Source organism: Seriola dumerili, unplaced genomic scaffold (assembly GCF_002260705.1).
Source record: "Seriola dumerili isolate Sdu_G_001 unplaced genomic scaffold, Sdu_1.0 BDQW01000161.1, whole genome shotgun sequence".
NCBI classification, from domain to species: Eukaryota; Metazoa; Chordata; class Actinopteri; order Carangiformes; family Carangidae; genus Seriola; species Seriola dumerili.
This window is the reverse complement of record NW_019174416.1, coordinates 4,722,564-4,740,455: the sequence shown is the minus strand read 5'-3', so window position 1 is coordinate 4,740,455 and position 17,892 is coordinate 4,722,564. Positions and strand designations below refer to the sequence as shown.

General features: G+C 42.1%; 2 protein-coding genes across 2 annotated transcripts; one reads left to right on the top strand and one right to left on the bottom strand.

Moving 5' to 3' along the window:
• Positions 1–4,066: 4,066 nt before the first annotated feature.
• On the bottom strand, positions 4,067–8,737 carry LOC111226609 (charged multivesicular body protein 1b-2-like). Its single transcript, XM_022751850.1, has 8 exons — positions 8,606–8,737; positions 8,209–8,306; positions 7,946–8,092; positions 6,562–6,630; positions 6,359–6,466; positions 6,179–6,222; positions 5,707–5,779; positions 4,067–4,832 (listed from the first exon to the last, which is right to left on the bottom strand). The coding sequence occupies exons 1-8, from the start codon at positions 8,619–8,621 to the stop codon at positions 4,785–4,787; spliced, it is 603 nt and encodes a 200-aa protein (XP_022607571.1). The 5' UTR covers positions 8,622–8,737; the 3' UTR covers positions 4,067–4,784.
• Positions 8,738–10,396: 1,659 nt separating this feature from the next.
• LOC111226771 (protein FAM46C-like) lies at positions 10,397–17,383 on the top strand. Its single transcript, XM_022752082.1, has 4 exons — positions 10,397–10,657; positions 13,258–13,572; positions 13,946–14,245; positions 16,796–17,383. The coding sequence occupies exons 1-4, from the start codon at positions 10,397–10,399 to the stop codon at positions 17,381–17,383; spliced, it is 1,464 nt and encodes a 487-aa protein (XP_022607803.1).
• The last annotated feature ends 509 nt before the right edge of the window (positions 17,384–17,892 follow it).

Below are 17,892 nucleotides of genomic sequence, written 5' to 3'. Positions count from 1 at the left end.
ATCGGCATCATAAACCATCAAGAAGAGAAACCATGGCAACACCCTACCTTTACAGCGGTCATGAAGTCTGATTGACTGTCTACTCCTTGATTATTTATATTCCTTTAGTCTGTAAGGGTCCACCGATCAAAAGCTTTAAAATGTTTCCTCATACAAGTATTCCAAGTTGTGAATATTGTCATACAAAATCCACTGCAAACAGTCCCAACTTTTTCTTCTTCGTTATCTTCCTCTTCTTCTTCTGATATTGTTTTTGGTGGTTGGCAAACAGCTTTTAGGTGCATTACTGCCACCTTCTGGAATGGAGAGTGGATTGGAATGATCCTAATGAATTACACTATATTCCTCTGCAAGTAAATACAGCCATATATTCCACATGCCCTGATTTAAATATTAGTAATTCGTTTAATTCAAGTTTGATTCAATATTTTTCCAGTCTGTATTCGTTACAATACTCACATATAGGCAACTTCTTCTTCACGCCAAATTTTCTCAAGTTCCTTAATTTACTACCTACAATTTTGAAGTGTACCCACATTGTTCTGTAGAGTTTTCACCCCGAGAGGGTAGAGTGAAGATGAAGTGAAAATGTGAATTAATTTACTTTCTAAATAAACTCAGTTGTGAAGGCTTCAGGCCTTCTCTCCATCCATCTATCAACGCCTAACAAATGAGTACCTTTTTCTTTGCCTGAGACAACAGCAAAAAAAAAAAAATTTAATTAGATTTAAAAAAAGAAAAGAAAAGAATGACAAGAAAATCTGATTGTATAAATCTATTTCCATTGTTTTAGGACAGTAACCCTTTCATTTTTGCCAACTTCAATGCTAACGTTCTCACATCGACAGTGTTAGAATGCTGATGCTAAGCAGCTATAATGTTTACCATGTTCACAATCTTACTTTAGTATGTTAACATTTGCTAATTAGCACTAAACACAAAGCACAATTGAAGCAGACAGGATTTTGTTTAGCTGGTATTTATTCATAAAGTAAGTACTGGGCAAATGAAAATGTTGACCAGGTGATGGTGCTTCATGAAAACCTGAGGGTACAGTTCACTTTGAGGGAAACATGAATATCTGTACCAAATTTCATGCTAGGTGTCAAAACAACTGCTTTTAGCCTGCTAGCTTAGATAAGTTACATTATTATTGATTATTAAGTGTTACACATTTTTGCAGGATTACTTAATGATGTGATTTGTTTGATTTGGCCTGAGGCAACAGTTCCCTGTTTGAGGTGATGAACTATAACATGAGATAAAGGACAGTATAGTCTGATGTAGTGTAGACACAACGACTGTCAGACAGTCTCAAGAAAGAGTAAAAGACAAGGCTACATGTCCATGTTCATGGGTTGTTTCACTGTAAGAGATATCAGGGTGGGTGATGGGGTGAGGTGAGGGTCAAGTGGAGGGGGGTTAACAGGGTGAGGAGAGGGGTGGAAGGATCAGGTGTGTATTTGTGTGTGTGTGTATGACAGAGGTTATGAGGGTGCGAGTAGGGGATTGGTTAGATCTTAATGAAGCGTGCTCTGGAGAGCAGGGATGGATAGGGCCAGCTGTACTGGCGCGTGTGTGTATGTGTGTGCATGAGACAGTAAAACTGATTAAAAGCAGCGTTAACACATCTGACAGGAAGCAATGGTCAAGAGGTGAGTGGAAACTGGGGAAAGCCTTAGGCTGGAACGATTAGACACACACACACACACACACACACACACACACACACACACACACACACACACACACACAAAGCAGCAGCAGCAAATGGAGACTGTGGAAAGCCCTGGGCAGCAGCGATTGGTCACACATGCCCATCGATATCTGAGTAGAACCAATCAGCTTGGCTTCCTGTGTTTGACCTGACCCTTCACGGATAGTAATTGAATATTTCAAACGGGAGGCTGAGAGGGAGAAATAATACAAGAAGAGGGAAAAGAAGAGCCGGTGCCACCTTACTAAATTAAACTTTTTGTTAAAAAGATGTTGAGTCTCTTTGCTGTCTACCCTCTGAACTGATGATACACTGTGACCAAAAAACAACTTTAAAAGGTATACCACAAATAATATAAACCAGAAAAACATGTACAAATATTCCTTTGAAACATAATATGCACCATGTATGAAATCTTTGTTTTTCTCTCTTTTAGAAGACTGATATCAGTTTAAACCTATGATGTGGGCTATAATATATAGCATTTTTTATGAAGTCAGTTCACTTAAGTACATTCAATACTTCCTGTTTTAAATAATTTCCGTTTCCTGGAAAGAACTGTATAATAGTTGTATAGGGAAAATGGTAATATCCCTAGAAAGAACTGCTCCATTCAAACACAAGTAGGACTGAAACTGACAAATATTTTGTTATTAATTCATCTGCAGATTGTTTTTTTTTATATTGATTAATCCATAAATCACTTACTCATGAAATTAAAAAAAAAATAGTGAAAATATGCCTATCACAACGTCCCAGAGCCCAAAGTTAGTCTGATGTGTCTTTGAAAGCTTTTCTTGAAAAATGACTGAAACAATGAATCTATTATCAAAATATTTACTGTTGATCATATAATTGATTCATTGATTAACCATTTCAACTGTAAATGAAAGAAATGATTCATTATTTGGTTAATACTGGAATTGTTATTCTTCATATATATTTTTGTGTGCTAATCTATAGACTGATTTCATTCAATTTTATTTTAATTTTTTTTCATGTCAGGTTGACCATCTGTGTGCTGACTAAATGACTTGTGTCCAATGTGTTCCAATAAATGTTGTCTCTTTCTCCCTTTAAGTACCATATTAAATTGTTATTATTTCCATCTTGAGGTTATGCAGCGGTAAATTAGTATTTCCACAAATTTTATTCTCAAGATAGAAAATTAGACTTATGCTGCATGTAGCCTTTCCTGCTGATCCATGCCTATGACTAACTGTCTGGACATACTGTGTCATATCCTGTGAGTGAATCATGTAGAAGTCCAACCAGTCCCCCTTGTAGCAATTAGAGCTTTTTCACTGAGCTGGAATGTGTGTGGCTCCAAGCTGCTCTCCCCCTCCGTGCAGAGGCAGACAGGTCGGCCACGGGGACAGGACCACCGGCCCACCGGATCCCTGCCTGTCAACAAGTACCACTCCTCTAGGAACCAGGACGAGGAGGTGTTGACGGCACTGGAGGAGAGAACAACTGGGTATCAACACCTGACACACACACATATACAAACACAGGTTTCCCCCAGAGCAGTGCTCATACAGGAGCTGTCTCATGCACATCTGGAGGAAGCATCCCTGCACATATGTTAGGATACATGCAGTGGAGAGAAAAATAGGACATGACAGACTCTTCCAGCTTTAATCATGTTTAAAGAGAGGAGATGGCCACTGAGGGCTATAAATAGATTTTTTTTTTTTTTTAAACTTACCTTAACTTAGCGGAGGGATGTGGAATGTTTAATTCATGTGATCTAACTCCTGGCAGAAATGACTGACAGCTGCTGGATCAGTGGGGTCAGAGTTTTTCGGAAAACTCCGACAATCGAGGATTCAAGAAGCGTGCACATGCTCAAACACACTGCAGACAACTCACTCATCAAAGTGTCTGGTAATAGGCAAAATAGAGACTTGTGTCAGTCTGGGACCACTGATGATGATTGTGAATGTAGTTAAGTGTGTGCTGATGATGATTAGGAAGGACACAAAAAGGGTCAGAGGTGGCTGAGTGTCACTCTGGGGGACTCCCATCAGCTACAGGGGTTGCAGGTGTGTTCATGTACAGATATTTGTGTGCGCTTAGACAGCACCTGTAATGGCTCCCAGCTGAGACTCATGTCCCCATGGGATATAGTGAACTACGTGTGTGTGTGTGTGTAATGAGACACTGGCATGCGAGCGGCAGAGGGCCGTTTCCTCTACAGGTGACACCTTTGACCTCTCATCTGTTCCCTGTTGGAGGACAGAAAGAGGAGGGGTGAGATGGAAAAAGGAGGGACTTCAAGGCCTGTGGAGGTGGAAACTTCAACTAAAACACAGCTATAAAATGCCAAAAAAAAACGTGACAATCAAAACATTTTAAAAACTCTTTTAATGACTGTCTGTCTGTGCATATAAGTGCATGGTAATCCACCATAGTGGTTACCGCTACATGAAGACAATCAATAATATTCCAGCTGCATTGGAAGCATACTTAAGGCAAACATTTATCTAAAAATCTCTTTTTGGGTAAAATATAAAAAAATGTAATAAACTTGGGTCACACCAGTACAGCCAAAACTGGAAGCAAAAAACAGGAGTCTTCACATCCTCAGTCATGCAGGAAAAATAGTAAACATGCCCTTAGTTACATCCAGTCAGTAAATAAATAAATACACACATAAATAAAGATATTGCTCTTTATATTTTATATGTAGTGTATAACCCATTTGGTATGAGGTATGAGTTATTATATAATACACAAGTAAAAATAAATAAACATATAACACAGTGGTGTCCTATATCTGAGATAATAAATAATAATACGAGTGTGCAAATGAACGAGCAATGCAGTTAATACCAGGACTGTAAACAACACCTCTCTTCCAACAATCCTTTTCTGCTATGAGGCAACTCCTTTATTCCTCACAAGAGAAACAAAACCGGGAACACAAAGGAGGGCACAGAGCTTGCAGGCACATTGCACCTTTTTTCATTTATTCTCCACTTTTTCTTTTACTCTGTTCACTCCTTGTCTCTTCTTGCTTCTCTTGCTCTTCTCCCTCCTCCTGATCTTGTTATTTTCTGCATCATTATGACACCTGGTCTCTCAGTCTAGACAGCCTCTGGGAGAGCTCATCCTGACAACAACACAAAACACAGCACAGGTGAATCAGTCAAGGCAAAGTACAGCCGAAAACAGAATATATTGACAATCTAAAATATTTTTTTTAACCAAGACAGTCAGTTTTAAAACCCCCCAAATCTTTCTTTCATTATAGTCTTAGTGGTTATTAACTGGAAAAATCATCTAAAAAAACACCTTTCAGGTTTACATAGTTTGTCAATTCAGGAAAAACATCTGTCAATGAGGCACCTCTAGAGATTACACTTCACCCTTAAATGGTGCCTGCAAAAGGTTTGTAGTTCTGTTCCTCACAAATAACAGTGGCAGTGGCCAGCTTGAATTGTGTTGGTTATACTGGATTCCAATGGTGAGTTGTCATGATGGAAAATGTATCAAAACATCTTTGGGAACAACTCAAACATTCCCTGCCACATAATCCACTTCTCCATTATCCATTTGTGTGATCACTATGACCCAGAGAGTCATTGTTCTGGTAAAACGTGGCAAAGTAAATTGCGTTTGTGTCATGCAATCAAACCTCCATGAAGCTCCAGAAGGAGATATTTTGGGGAAACAATTATTGTTTTGAACATGTTGAGTGCGTTGAGCTGCATGAGTGCTTGGAGACGTTTCTGTGGTAATTTATTGCAACCTACATACTATACATAATTCAAGCTGACCACTGCCAATGTTCCACACTACAAATGTTTAATAACCACTTTTCAGTTGAACAGGAGGTGAGTGTTTCAGTGGAGCATCGCTGTAAATTCTAGCGATATGACTGACAGTAGTTCAAGACTATAAAGATAATGTGTGAATTCTGTTCTGGGATGTAAAACACCAAAAAACAAATAGCAAAAGCATAATAATAAGAGTGGATGTGTTACCTGCTCTGTTGATGCCACAGATGAGGCCAGTGAGGAAATCTGGCCTGAAGGAAGCTCCAGGTTAAGATCCAAACTAAAAAAAAAAAAAACACAGGGGCAGTTTTATTATTATTTCTGCTTGGCTGAATCATTAAAATGGGGGATATTAAAGTCACTCAGACCTTGCAACACAGCTTCTTTAAAATTGTAGCATTAATTCTAATGGTCTCTTTGTATTACAAGGCGGCCTTGTAAAGAGTGGAAAAGGTAATTTCTCATTAATTTTATATGAAAGTCATTTAAATAAAGCTTTTAGTACAATTCATTCAGTCTCTTTTTTAGTTTTATCCTTCTAGATTCAACAAATAGGTACAGTATGTTCTTATTTGAATTCACTGCATTTATGTTTCTCCTTTTTTAATACTTTAATACTGTTCCTGTCATTATTGTTTTCTATATGTTCTAATAGTTTGGAGATAAGGGCCATACTCACCCTGCTTCATCAGCCATCTCATGCAACAGCATATCCACCTCATTCTAAACAGCAAAAAACAGGAATGTCAAAAGGACTAAATGTTTGAATTATATCTGGGGCACGAGTGACCTCACAAGCAGCAGCAGAAGCACAGAGGGTTTCTTTTGATAGGATAGGTTATAGGAGGGTGCTTGTTACCTGAGGTGTTGTCAGAGTTGTGGTGTTGCCCATAGTGTCTTCCATCTGAGCTGTCTGCACGTCAAGAGTTTCAAATTGGTTTTCAAACTTGTCCATTAATGCAGAGATCTGGTGAGGAATATGTATCCAGAAAACAAAGTTCAAAAAAATCTTAACAAACATATTTTCTTTTACTTTGTGTAAGGGTTCACTTTTTTTTTTACCTTCTCCAGGTTCATGCTTTTCAGTGTAGCATCCATACTCTTGACGACCCCAGACATGGATTTAGACACCTGTCCAAAAAACACGTAAATTAAAGTGCTGAAGCTTATGTCGTTTTCTCTAGTTTTAATGGTCTGATTTCTTATGATTCCAAACTCAGAGTGTTTGAAGTCAGACTGTGAGGTTTCTGTTGACAGGCAAAGCTTAAAGGGCTGTATCCTTATATTTCCACTAGGTGTCACTTTTAGCTTTTTAACCAGATACTTTATCAGGGATATCTCCTATTCTAAAATATTTCAAAGATGAGGCTGATCAAGGATTAGTCCTTTCAAAACCAACCTACCTAAAGCTGACAAAGTTATGTTAAACAGAATTATTATCAATCCTACTGGGTAAATTTTTTATTAGTCAGGCTGCAGTATTACAACAACACAAAGAGGTTTTGACAAGTATTTTTCCACTATACCATCTTGTGCTTTGCTTCTATCTATAGACACTATTAAGTTCAATTTTATAAAATTATGTCTGTCCTACAGTGAACCTGTATTAGAGCAATTTAAAAGAGGCTGTCACTCTTATAAGAGCGAGAAGCTAATAACATTAAATCTGTAGCACATCTGATGACATTGTGTAATTGGTATCTTTTTGTTTGCAGGTCTGCTAGGCTTTTGACTCTCATGCTCTCTGTCTCCTTTGTCCCCTATGACTTTCAGTAGAGTGAACGACAACTTTGGACTTTTTGGTTACACTCTGTTCTTCACCTTCTGAATTAAGATGCAGTTTTCAAAATATATACTTTGATAAACAACTTGCACAGACATATGTGCTAAATAAGCATACCAATATTTACAATAGTAGTATCACATATCTATATCAGTATAAATACTACTATCAGTCACTACTATTATCATCTCATTTCTACATTTCTGTCAGTAAAGACAGTGGGTCATTCTTAAGATATCAACCAAGGAGGCAGGAGGCGGTTGGGTTAATAAAGTGGATGGCCACTGGGTTTGCTGTTTTGCAGAAATTACATTGTATGCCTAGTCCCCAACCATGACCTGCAGTATCCCCGCTTTGAATCAATCCTCTGTTGATCTCCCACCCTAATTTCCATTCACCTCATCCTACTATCAAAATCAAATGAGGGCAGAAAATGCCCCAAAACATAATGCTAAAAAGTGTTCATCAGTGTAATGGTAATAAGTGTAAAATACAACTAGAGTCCCTTAAAGTAGGAGACATGGTGGAATTATCATTATCATAATGAAAAATTGATAGGTGACTGCAGTGAACAGGTCTGGTATGTTTTTTGACTGGTTCTAATTTACCTGCTTCATGTGACACCAGAAATTCCTCTACAAACCATTGACCTGCTATCCTGACCTGGTTAATAGTGACAGCAGTCTGGACCCTGGATGCCACAGCATCCACACGGGCACTCATCCTCAAGAAGTTAATGGACTGATGTTTCTGGCGGATGGCATTCTCTGCATGGATCCTGGCTGCCTCCACATTATTCTTCTGGATAGCCTGAGAGACAAAGGAAAGAGGAATACATACACATATAATACAGATGGTAGCTATACTGTAGACCAGCTTGCCCCTGGATTCTGGTCTCTGGTAAATCCCCTATTTTACAAGCCAACCTGCTTCACTTTAGCTTTTTCTGCCTTTTCCTCTTTGACACATTTCTTTGAGTTTCGCTGAAGCTCCTTGGCAGCAAACTTGAGGTTGAACAAGTATTCTATATGACTAGTCAAGGAATGATTTATATTAGTAACTGTATAAATTAGCATTATAATGATGATGTTCACTGAACCTATAGTAAAGCACAAAAAGGCATTTAGTTCATTCAATACAACTCAGAAAGCTGTCACGTTGATTAGGTGAATTAACTAACATGTCCTTGTTTTCCTTCGTCAGTGAATGACTGAGCAAAAGTTACAAGCTACTGCATAACAGTATTAGCTACCAAATCATTTGGCTAGTTACTGCTACTGCTAACCACCATTATTGCACGTTAGACCACACGGGAAAGGATACTCTCCATATTCGACATGATGACGGTCTCTTTCTGAGACAACTACTCAGTCTGGTAATGTAGTTACAGACACAGAGTAGCATTCAGCCACTAGCTTATTTCCCAGAGTAGTTTGTTTTGATTTTTCAGGCTACATTCGCTACTGTAGCAAGGCGAGATGCTTCACTTGTGCGTACTTCCGCATTTGCTTAAATTCAGTTAACAGAGTGGCAGCTTCGCGTTTGGCCTGTAATCTATTAAATCGACGGTCTTGTAATTCTTGGAATATATATTTACCTTTTTTTTTTTACTTCGGAGGACCTTTTCTCATTTATTCAGGTAAGGAAAAAACATTTTAAACTTCAGATAAATTGTTTAAAATCAGGCATATTCATAGAACGCATGCGCAGAAACGAGTGTTAAGGAAGTTTTCTTCATATTTTGCCGATTTTGCATTAGATACCCAGCCCCTGGGCTTATTATTAATTAATGGCCTAATATCAGACAGATGTGTCCATGTGTGATGTGATTTCTCGTCCCTGCTGGGTTGTGGCTGGACCAAATGACTGCCTTTGGAAAACGACTTCTGAGCCATCTTGATTTATCTTCATCTTTGGATGCAGTTAGTGATATTTGGATACATATGGCTACCTTTCATCGTCGTCACATGGTCACGACTTTACATGGCGTGCTCGCGCCTCCTACGTCAGGACTGTTTGAGAAATGGACGAGCGCGCGTGTCCAAAGCAGACAAGTTCCATCCAGGCTAAAAATAGTTTGTACCCGGTATCGGTAGGTTGTGGTACACGTCTAATGACGTCATTTGTGCTTTTTTCGTGAAGGGGTAAATTGACCTTTTCTGCAGAGCCATCGCTGTTTACCTTAACGCTTTCAATCATGTTTCTTTCACTTTATTTATGATGCATTAACATCTGTAGCCTTTATTTATTGCATGAGAGAGAGAGAGAGAGTGTTAGTCTGGACTGGTGTGTGAGCTGACGGGAACACAACGGGAACATAGAGGGATTTAGGCTAGTTGGTGTTGAAGAGATGGATCAGACGGCGAGAAATTGCAGCAAGAGGGAAGGGAAAAGGATCATCGGTTGTCCAGAAAGAAAAGGATTCTGGTATCTGCCTGCACCGGCCAGCCGAAGGGGGCTGGGGTTGGGGGGGATTAACGACTGGGTCAGGGGGAGGGAGCATGGATGACTCATACTGTGTATCTGCTGATAGTCTGTATGGCCACAGCACTAGATATGATGATGCGTGTCTGAGTGAAGAAGTGAATGAGTGGTGTTTCAGAAATGTTCCCCAAAACTAACCCACATGCTCAGCCAGCTGATTAATAGCAGGGTCCTCTGAGGATGTGTCCTGAGGCTGAGCTAGCTGCATAACCCAAACAGAGAAGTCCTGGTTTCAACCCTGGCACGGCCATGGGGTACCGTTTGAGGTGACGCTGTGATTTCAGTCCATTTAAACGACGAACACACAAAAGCAAGCACACAGCGAAGAGCCATTGCATTCAGCCGGCTTACTGGGGTTATGATAACCCTCAGAGTCTGTGCAGTCAGTCTTCATTCTGGCTTTACAATGGAAAGGTTTTATCTGAAGGTTCTCTCTCTCGCTTCTGAATTTAGCTAAACTTTTTTTATAAGACGGACAAACATGGAGCTGCCACAAATACTCGAATTAACTCTGACACCTGTTAACGCCCCCCGCGCCACCACCACAGCACACAACCCCACCATCATTGTTGTGAGCTTAGACCGCTGTACACGCACACACGCACACACACACTCCCCAGTCATAACTGAATGACGGCAGGTCGCTATGGAAACTGCGTTACGCTCCTGGCGGTCGGAGGAGAAAACAAGAGCGCGAGGACTCATTTCGGTCCTCATTTCAGCACCACGCGCCTCCTGGACAGCGCCCGAATGAACTCGCGCACAGACTCCAGCCTCGTTTGCCTCAGAAGGGACAGAGCCGCATCAGCACCGAGTCTAACCGGACAGGATAGGGACCTCAAAAGAAAAACAAACCCACGTACAAGAGACACAGACTCTGCGAACCTGAAGGTCGGTGGATACTTTAGGTTTAAATCCGCTGTCAAACCAGGAGCCAGTCGCTCCCTCAAATGCCACAGCAACAGGTAAGAAGCTTCGACTTTGTAAAGTTGAATAATTCACTTTTGAGCGGCTGTATGAAGCACATACACCGGTATCTGATGTGTTTTAATCCTGGAACTCAGAAGTACTACTGCCTTTTATCCTGCTAGGTACTTAAATGTGGTTAATTGCGTTCACCATCTCAGGTGTAAGTAAGTGCGTAATTAGGTGGTTAGAGTGAAGCCCAGCGGGGCAGAGTGAAGCTGTGGATCATGTCCAGTAAATCATAGGTAGTGATGGAGTGTGAAACTGTACAAGAGGTAAATTATAAGCTCCAGTTGGTGGTTATTTCATTGGAAAATAACTGGCATTCTTTTCAGAAAACTATATTTTCAGGGAACAAGTTTAGAAGCTGCATTTTAACGATCCTATACTCTGTATTTATACTATATAAGGAGAGACCTATATATATATATATATATATATATATATTTTTTTTTTTTTTTTTTCAAAAAATATCTGGTCAGTATACATTGAAATAACCTTACAGCAAATATTTAAATATTAAGCAACAAATATTTAGTTGTTTACCTTTTCTTGCAGTATTAACCAGTATCATCACTTTAAGTGAATGGCAGAGAAAAAATAAGCACATTTAGATAAATGCAAGTACACTGTATTCTAAAAAGTCAGGGACACATAGGGCTATTCTGGTAGTATCTAGTGTTTTCTACACATAGGACAAAATATATCTCTGTCTCTTGATAAAGACAGGGTATCTGTACACACAGGGCAGACTTGTTTGGTTTCCTGTGTGCTACTTTATAGAAATTAAATCTGAGACAGGAGCATTATTGTTTGTGTTTGTTTTAGATGTAGTTCAGCGTCTATGAGATCCTTGTATTTGTTGCGTTTTCAGTGGCCATAGATTATGTGCGAGCTGAGCCGATACGCCTGGATGAGTCACTCAGGCTGCAAGTTTGCAGAAGAGTGAGGAAGGGGAGGGGGAGACATGGGGGCCAGCTGGAAAACAGTCCCGCAGTGCCTCTCTGCCTCCTCAACACATTGTCTCACTGTATATATATCTAGTGTCAACATCTGGACTGTATTTATCACCTCTGGATCTATGATTACTATTTTCTGCAAGCTGAAGTTCACCTTGTTAAAGTGGGGTACAGACAGATGTCTCAACCACAACAGTTTTTTTTAGGAGCTTTTGTTCTCAGATCCAACTTCTTTGTCTCCTGGTAAGGATGCATGCTGTTTTTGAATGAGCACAGAGGGTGTGTTTTGTAGCTTTACAGATGCAGTGGAGTTAAGTGCTGTTTGCTGAAGTGTGTACAACATGGATTCGAACATTTTATAAACACTGCCTATAATAGATTGTTTGTGGTTGTTACAGACTATAGCCCTCTGATGTCTGACAAACTGCTACCAGAAAGCATCCCATTACTGCTCATTAGTATCCCAATGTTTACCCTGCTAGTATTGACAAATCATAGCAATCAGCAGCATTCAGCTGTAGCGCTGAGTGACAACTATTGATTAAAGCAAACAATAGATCATAATGGGCTGCTATGAACCACAGTTGCACTCAAACACAAGCACTCACTCCCTGAAACACTTTGACGTGCGCCCACAAACACACTCTCAATCACTTAACAGAGACTCTTCTGACCGACTTAGTTAGGAAAATGTTGTTCGGTTTATTAAAAAATGAGTGTAGTTTGTAGAGATTGATTGATGGAGTTTGGATTCAGAGGCTACATGCATAACTGCCAGGAAGATTACATGTGTGAAAGCCAAACAGAAATAATTGGCTAAAATTAAATCTCACTTTGTTCCAATTTGTGTTACAATTTACAAAAGGTGTTACATAAAAGCTTGTGTGCGCTCACATGAATGTGTGTAGGAGTCATTGTTTGTAATCTATACACATCATGTGCTGCACACACGGACACAAAAACAGATGTGTGTCTTTAATTAGTGACGTTGGTGTGATTAATGCAGTCTGCCGTTGATGACTCATTCAGCTTAACCCTTGCTCCTCTGGTGGAAACAATCAATAAACAAAGATTTAGACTGGCTTTACATCTCATTGTTGTCATTATTATTTTTATCCTACACAATAATTGTTTATATGTAAATATTTATTGTTCTTTGTAATGCTAAAGAGCTGGACTGGACCCTGATGTGTATGATAAGTGTAAAGAAAAGAGCTACTTGGTGTGATATGTCTTGGTTAGTAAATACTATAATGTGTTTCATTTTATGTGATTCCAGTCAAACACAAACCTCTTAATTTGTTGTGATGTGGTTCAGCAGTGGAAGAATATTTATGCGGAGCACATCTACATGGTTCTCTCCATGTGTCAGCTTGTCAACACAGCAGTTACATTAGCATTGTGGAAAAGCTGTCAGCCAAACTGTGACTTACAGACAGCAGACTGGCAGGGAGTGAGAGCGAGTCCTAAGTGTGTGTGTTTGTGTGAGAGACAGAGCAAGCAAGAGAGTTAAACACATTTTGCTGGGGGAGTTGTAATAAACTCGCCCTCCTTCCCTCCCTTCAGGGCAGCAGCATGTCTGAAACCAAATCCAGCCAGCGGTTCCACAGCCTGAATGCCGAGCAGGTGGAGGTTCTCCATCAGGTTCTGTCAGAGGTGGTTCCAATCCACGGACGCGGGAACTTCCCCACATTGGAGCTGCGTCCTCGAGACATCATCATAGCTGTTCGGGCCAGGCTGCAGAAGCAGGGGATCACTGTCAGAGATGTTCGTCTGAACGGCTCCACGGCCAGCCACGTCCTCGTCCGAGACAACGGAACCAGCTACAAGGACCTGGACATCATCTTTGGAGTGGAGCTGCCCAGTCAGGAGGAGTTCCAGGTATGATTAGTGTACTGCTTAGTTATGAAAAGGAAGCAGGTCAATGTAATTGGAGGTGAGCACTGGGGATCAATATCCTGCATTGACCAGCATTCGTTCTGCTGTATTATCCATAAGCACAGCACTGAATGTCTCCTATCTCTGGGGTGTTGCAGTATTGATTTTTGTGGTGCTATATTGATAATGATGTTGCACTCCTAACTAATTTTAAGACATTTTACCATAGGGATGAATCAGTGGTACCGAATTTAATATATTAACTGCATTGTACAGAAAACTATCACAATATTCAGTTCAACAATAGAGGCAAAATTGCACTTAGATTGCAGTCATTAGTTGTAGCTGTCATGTTGTTGACCTCTTCCTCTCCCAGGTAATCAAAGAGTCAGTGCTGGGCTGCTTGCTGGACTGCCTACCTGCCGGGGTCAACAGGGAGCGGATCAGCAGCGCGACAATGAAGGAGGCCTACGTCCAGAAAATGGTCAAGGTCTTCAATGAACATGACCGCTGGAGCCTCATCTCCCTCTCAAACAACAGTGGCAAGAATCTGGAGCTCAAATTTGTGAGCGCGTTGAGGAGGCAGTTTGAGTTCAGCGTCGACTCCTTCCAGATCATTCTGGACCGTCTCCTGGAGTCCTACATGCAGCAGGAGTCACAGCACAAAACTAATTCTGTTGATGTTAAGGAGCAGCCTGCAGAGAATCAGAATAAAGACTCTACCTCTCTGCTTAAACAGCCCACTGCTCCAGAAACAGAGAGGACCACTGGTAGAGACTCATCCAGCAAAGAGGGTGCTCAAATCAGCCCGACGCAGCAGAGAGATGAGGTGCACGAAAAGGGGTCGCAGACAGACCTCTCACAACAAACTGAACATTCAAACCAGACAAAAGAATCCAAAGTGGAAAAAGACAACAAAGAGCAAACACCTGCAGAGCGTAAAGACATGTCAGAACATAGAGAAAATTTAAAGGAGACAGACGTCTCTGAGCAGACACCTCTAAACCCTTTGTCAGAACAGAAACAAACCTCTGAGAAAACTGAAACACCAACACCAACACAAATTGAACTCAGACATGAGCCAGAGCTCTCGGACAACACCAACTGCTCAACGAAGGTAGAACAGTCAGAGCAAATCCAGTCCAATGAGGGCCACCAACCAGCACATTCAGATCACGAGGAACTCTCTGTCCAGAAAGAACCATCTAACCACAAAAAACCCCCCGATGAACAGAAAGATCTCACCGAGCAGATGGGAGAGTCCAAGTTGTCAGAAAAGTCAAACAAAACCCAGGCAGAATCTTTAAACCTGGAAGAAGAATCACACACTACAGAGCACTCTGATAAAACAGACATCTCTAAGTGTTTCAATGTGGATCAGAGTAGCAATGAGAAAGATAAAACACAACATGTGTCTGCTGCAGACACTATCACATTTCCACATGCTAAGGTAGAGACACAGTTAGCAGATGAAAGAAAAGTAGAAACAGAGACAGGGGAGCAGACACAAGCAGAGAGGAAAAATGACTCTGAAACCAGCGAAATGGCAGAAGAGATTTTAGCATCAGAAGCAAAAAACACAGAAAACACACAGGGTAGTGATTGTTCCTGCTCCTCCTCTTCCATATCTCTTACATTTCACAACACACAACCTACCGGCACACAGGATACACTGGAGGTTCACAGCACAGTACACACAGATAACTCAGAAAAATCATCTAACATACTTGATGCTGTCAGCCCTCCAGATACTCAGGATATTTTACCTGCACCACCCAGCCTTGTTTCTGACAAAAAGACCTCCTCTTCTCCCTCTAGTAAGGCCTCAGATAGACTATCTCACATGGTGGTGCTCAAACACTCGTCTCCCAAACCCCCCCGGAGGATGTGTAGGAAGGTTACCCCCAGTCCTAACTCCAGTCCGGCTTCTGAAAGTGAACCTGTCATAGCGCCATGTGTAGATCCAAACCCCTGCCCCAGCCCTGAACCTGAGATAGCCTTTAACCCCAAGCCAACAGCTCCCAGTTCAGACCCTACACCTACCCCAACAACCAGTATCATTACTAAAACAAACCCCGGGCTTGAACCCAACCCTTCCAGTGACCCAGCTTCAAAGCTAGACCTTACCTCAGATCCTGATCCAGCCCCTGATATAGTCTCCACTTCTGCTGTGGATCCCATGTCTTTACCTCAAGAGCCATCGTCCTCTCAGCCAATCACAGATGGTTCATGTGAGACGAGCTTAAAAGAGGAACCATCTACACATGTGGCTTTTGATGAAGAAAGCCAGTCCTCGCCTGAAGAACCTGTCTCTACATCCAAACAATCAGAGTCTCTCGACTCAGCGGACACATTAGTTTCACACACTGATGCGTCCAGCTCAAACACCCAAGAACCTGTTCATACCTCAGAAGTTGAGCTCAGCGATGAAGACGAAAACAGAGAACAACCGACCAAAAAGATGGAGTTGAATCAGCCAAACACCAGCCCACAAGAGACCACACTTAGTTCACCCTCCTCTTCCCACTGTGTCACCCCTCCCGTTTCCTGTCTCACCCCTCCCGTCCTCAGTCTCTCCCCTCCCTGCTTCACTCACTCACCCCCCAGTCTCAGTCCTCCCCCATGTCCTACCCCTCCCCCCCATTGCCTCTCATCTCCGATGCCGAGCACCGCCAGCCTTGCTACGAGCTTTAGCTCTCCACCCCTGAGTTTCAGCCCTACCTCATCCTGCCTCAGCTCACCTCCTTACCTCACTCCTCCTATGCTCAGCCTTAGCCCTCCTCCACTCTGTCTTACCCCACCTTCCCCCTGCCTCAGCCCTCCCCTCCTCTGCCTCACTCCCCCAGTGGAGTCAGAGGACCTTGTACCTCAGGTATCTTCAGACATGGAGCCTTTGATACTGAACACAGACAGCGAGGAACAGATTGAAGAGTCGTCCCCTCAGCCACGAGTTCCTCTCCTACAGTCGGAGGACGAAAAGGAACAAGATTACATTTCGTCGTTGCCTCGGGTTGCAGAGCCTGTCTCTTTTCCAATCACAATCCCGAGCTCCACCTCACATGTGCTGCCTCACTCTCAGTCTGGAGGCCCAGGGGAATCTGCCCCTCCAAAAGCCGATGAGGCATCCAGCTCCATGCCTGAGAACAAAGAGGCCCCTAAGGCAACCGCAGACATGCCTGAACAGAGCAATGTTCCTTGGGCCTCTGGCTCGGTCCCTGCTGTCGAGGTCCTAGCAGAGAGCATGTATGGTGACTTTGAGGCAGCCATGGACCACCTGCGCTACCGGCTAATCGCTACCAGGAACCCAGAGGAGATTCGAGGGGGTGGCTTGTTAAAATACAGCAACCTGTTGGTCAGGGACTACCGACCGGCCAGTGAGACTCAGATAAAGACACTGGAGCGCTACATGTGCTCACGCTTTTTCATTGATTTCCCCGACGTGCAGGAGCAGCAGAGGAAGATCCTGTCCTACTTGAAGAACCACTTCATTGGCGAAGAAAGAAGCAAGTACCAGTACCTGATGACGCTGCGTCGTGTGGTAGACGACAGCACGGTGTGTCTGATGGGACACGAGAGGCGTCAGACGCTGAACATGATCACGGTGCTGGCACTGAAGGTTCTAGGAGAGCAGAACATTATCCCTAACACAGACCATGTGACATGCTTCTACCAGCCTGCCCCGTACCTTGCTGAGCACAGTGCCCCTTATCTAGCAGAACCCAGCTACTGCAGCTACTACATACCCCAAGGGGGATCAACTCTGCTTTACCAACCTTACCCCTTACACCTGAGCACACAGACTGGACTAGTCTGAAACACACAAACACACACTTAATTACACATAAGACATAATCGTGCAAGGGGAAGGTGCTCTGCCATGATGAAAGAGCTGGAGAATGGAAATATAATCCAGGGATAAACTGTTTGGTCTATAATAGACTTGTGGGGGTGGGATTGAGTGGGTTTTTACAGTAAACTCCCAGAGTACTCTGTAAGGTCCTAACATGATTATATGTAATTATCTGGGCTTTGTGGGAAAATAATAATTCTTCCGATATTGTTGAAATTCCAGAAAATGCTGTATGCACTGCATGAGTCATAGCCCTTTGGTCTCCCTGGGAAACCAACTGCGCTGTTGACATTCACACATGCACGGACACACACAAAACACACACACACACACAAACACAGACAGACACACACACACACACAGACCCACACACACACACACACATACACACACACACATGTGCAAACACACTTCCAGGTTCTTGAATTGTTGTACACTCTTTTCATGTTCTTACTGTGTTGTTCTTAATGGGT

Coding starts and splice junctions, on each gene's coding strand:
- LOC111226609 (XM_022751850.1), bottom strand. Junction 6,467..6,561: donor AAAGCATGAACCTGGAGAAG/GTAAAAAAAAAA, acceptor ATTCCTCACCAG/ATCTCTGCATTAATGGACAA. Junction 5,780..6,178: donor GAGATGGCTGATGAAGCAGG/GTGAGTATGGCC, acceptor TTTTTTTTTTAG/TTTGGATCTTAACCTGGAGC.
- LOC111226771 (XM_022752082.1), top strand. CDS start 10,397: ATGACGGCAGGTCGCTATGGAAACTGCGTTACGCTCCTGGCGGTCGGA. Junction 13,573..13,945: donor CCAGTCAGGAGGAGTTCCAG/GTATGATTAGTG, acceptor TTCCTCTCCCAG/GTAATCAAAGAGTCAGTGCT. Junction 14,246..16,795: donor CACAGCACAAAACTAATTCT/GTTGATGTTAAG, acceptor CCTGCTGTCGAG/GTCCTAGCAGAGAGCATGTA.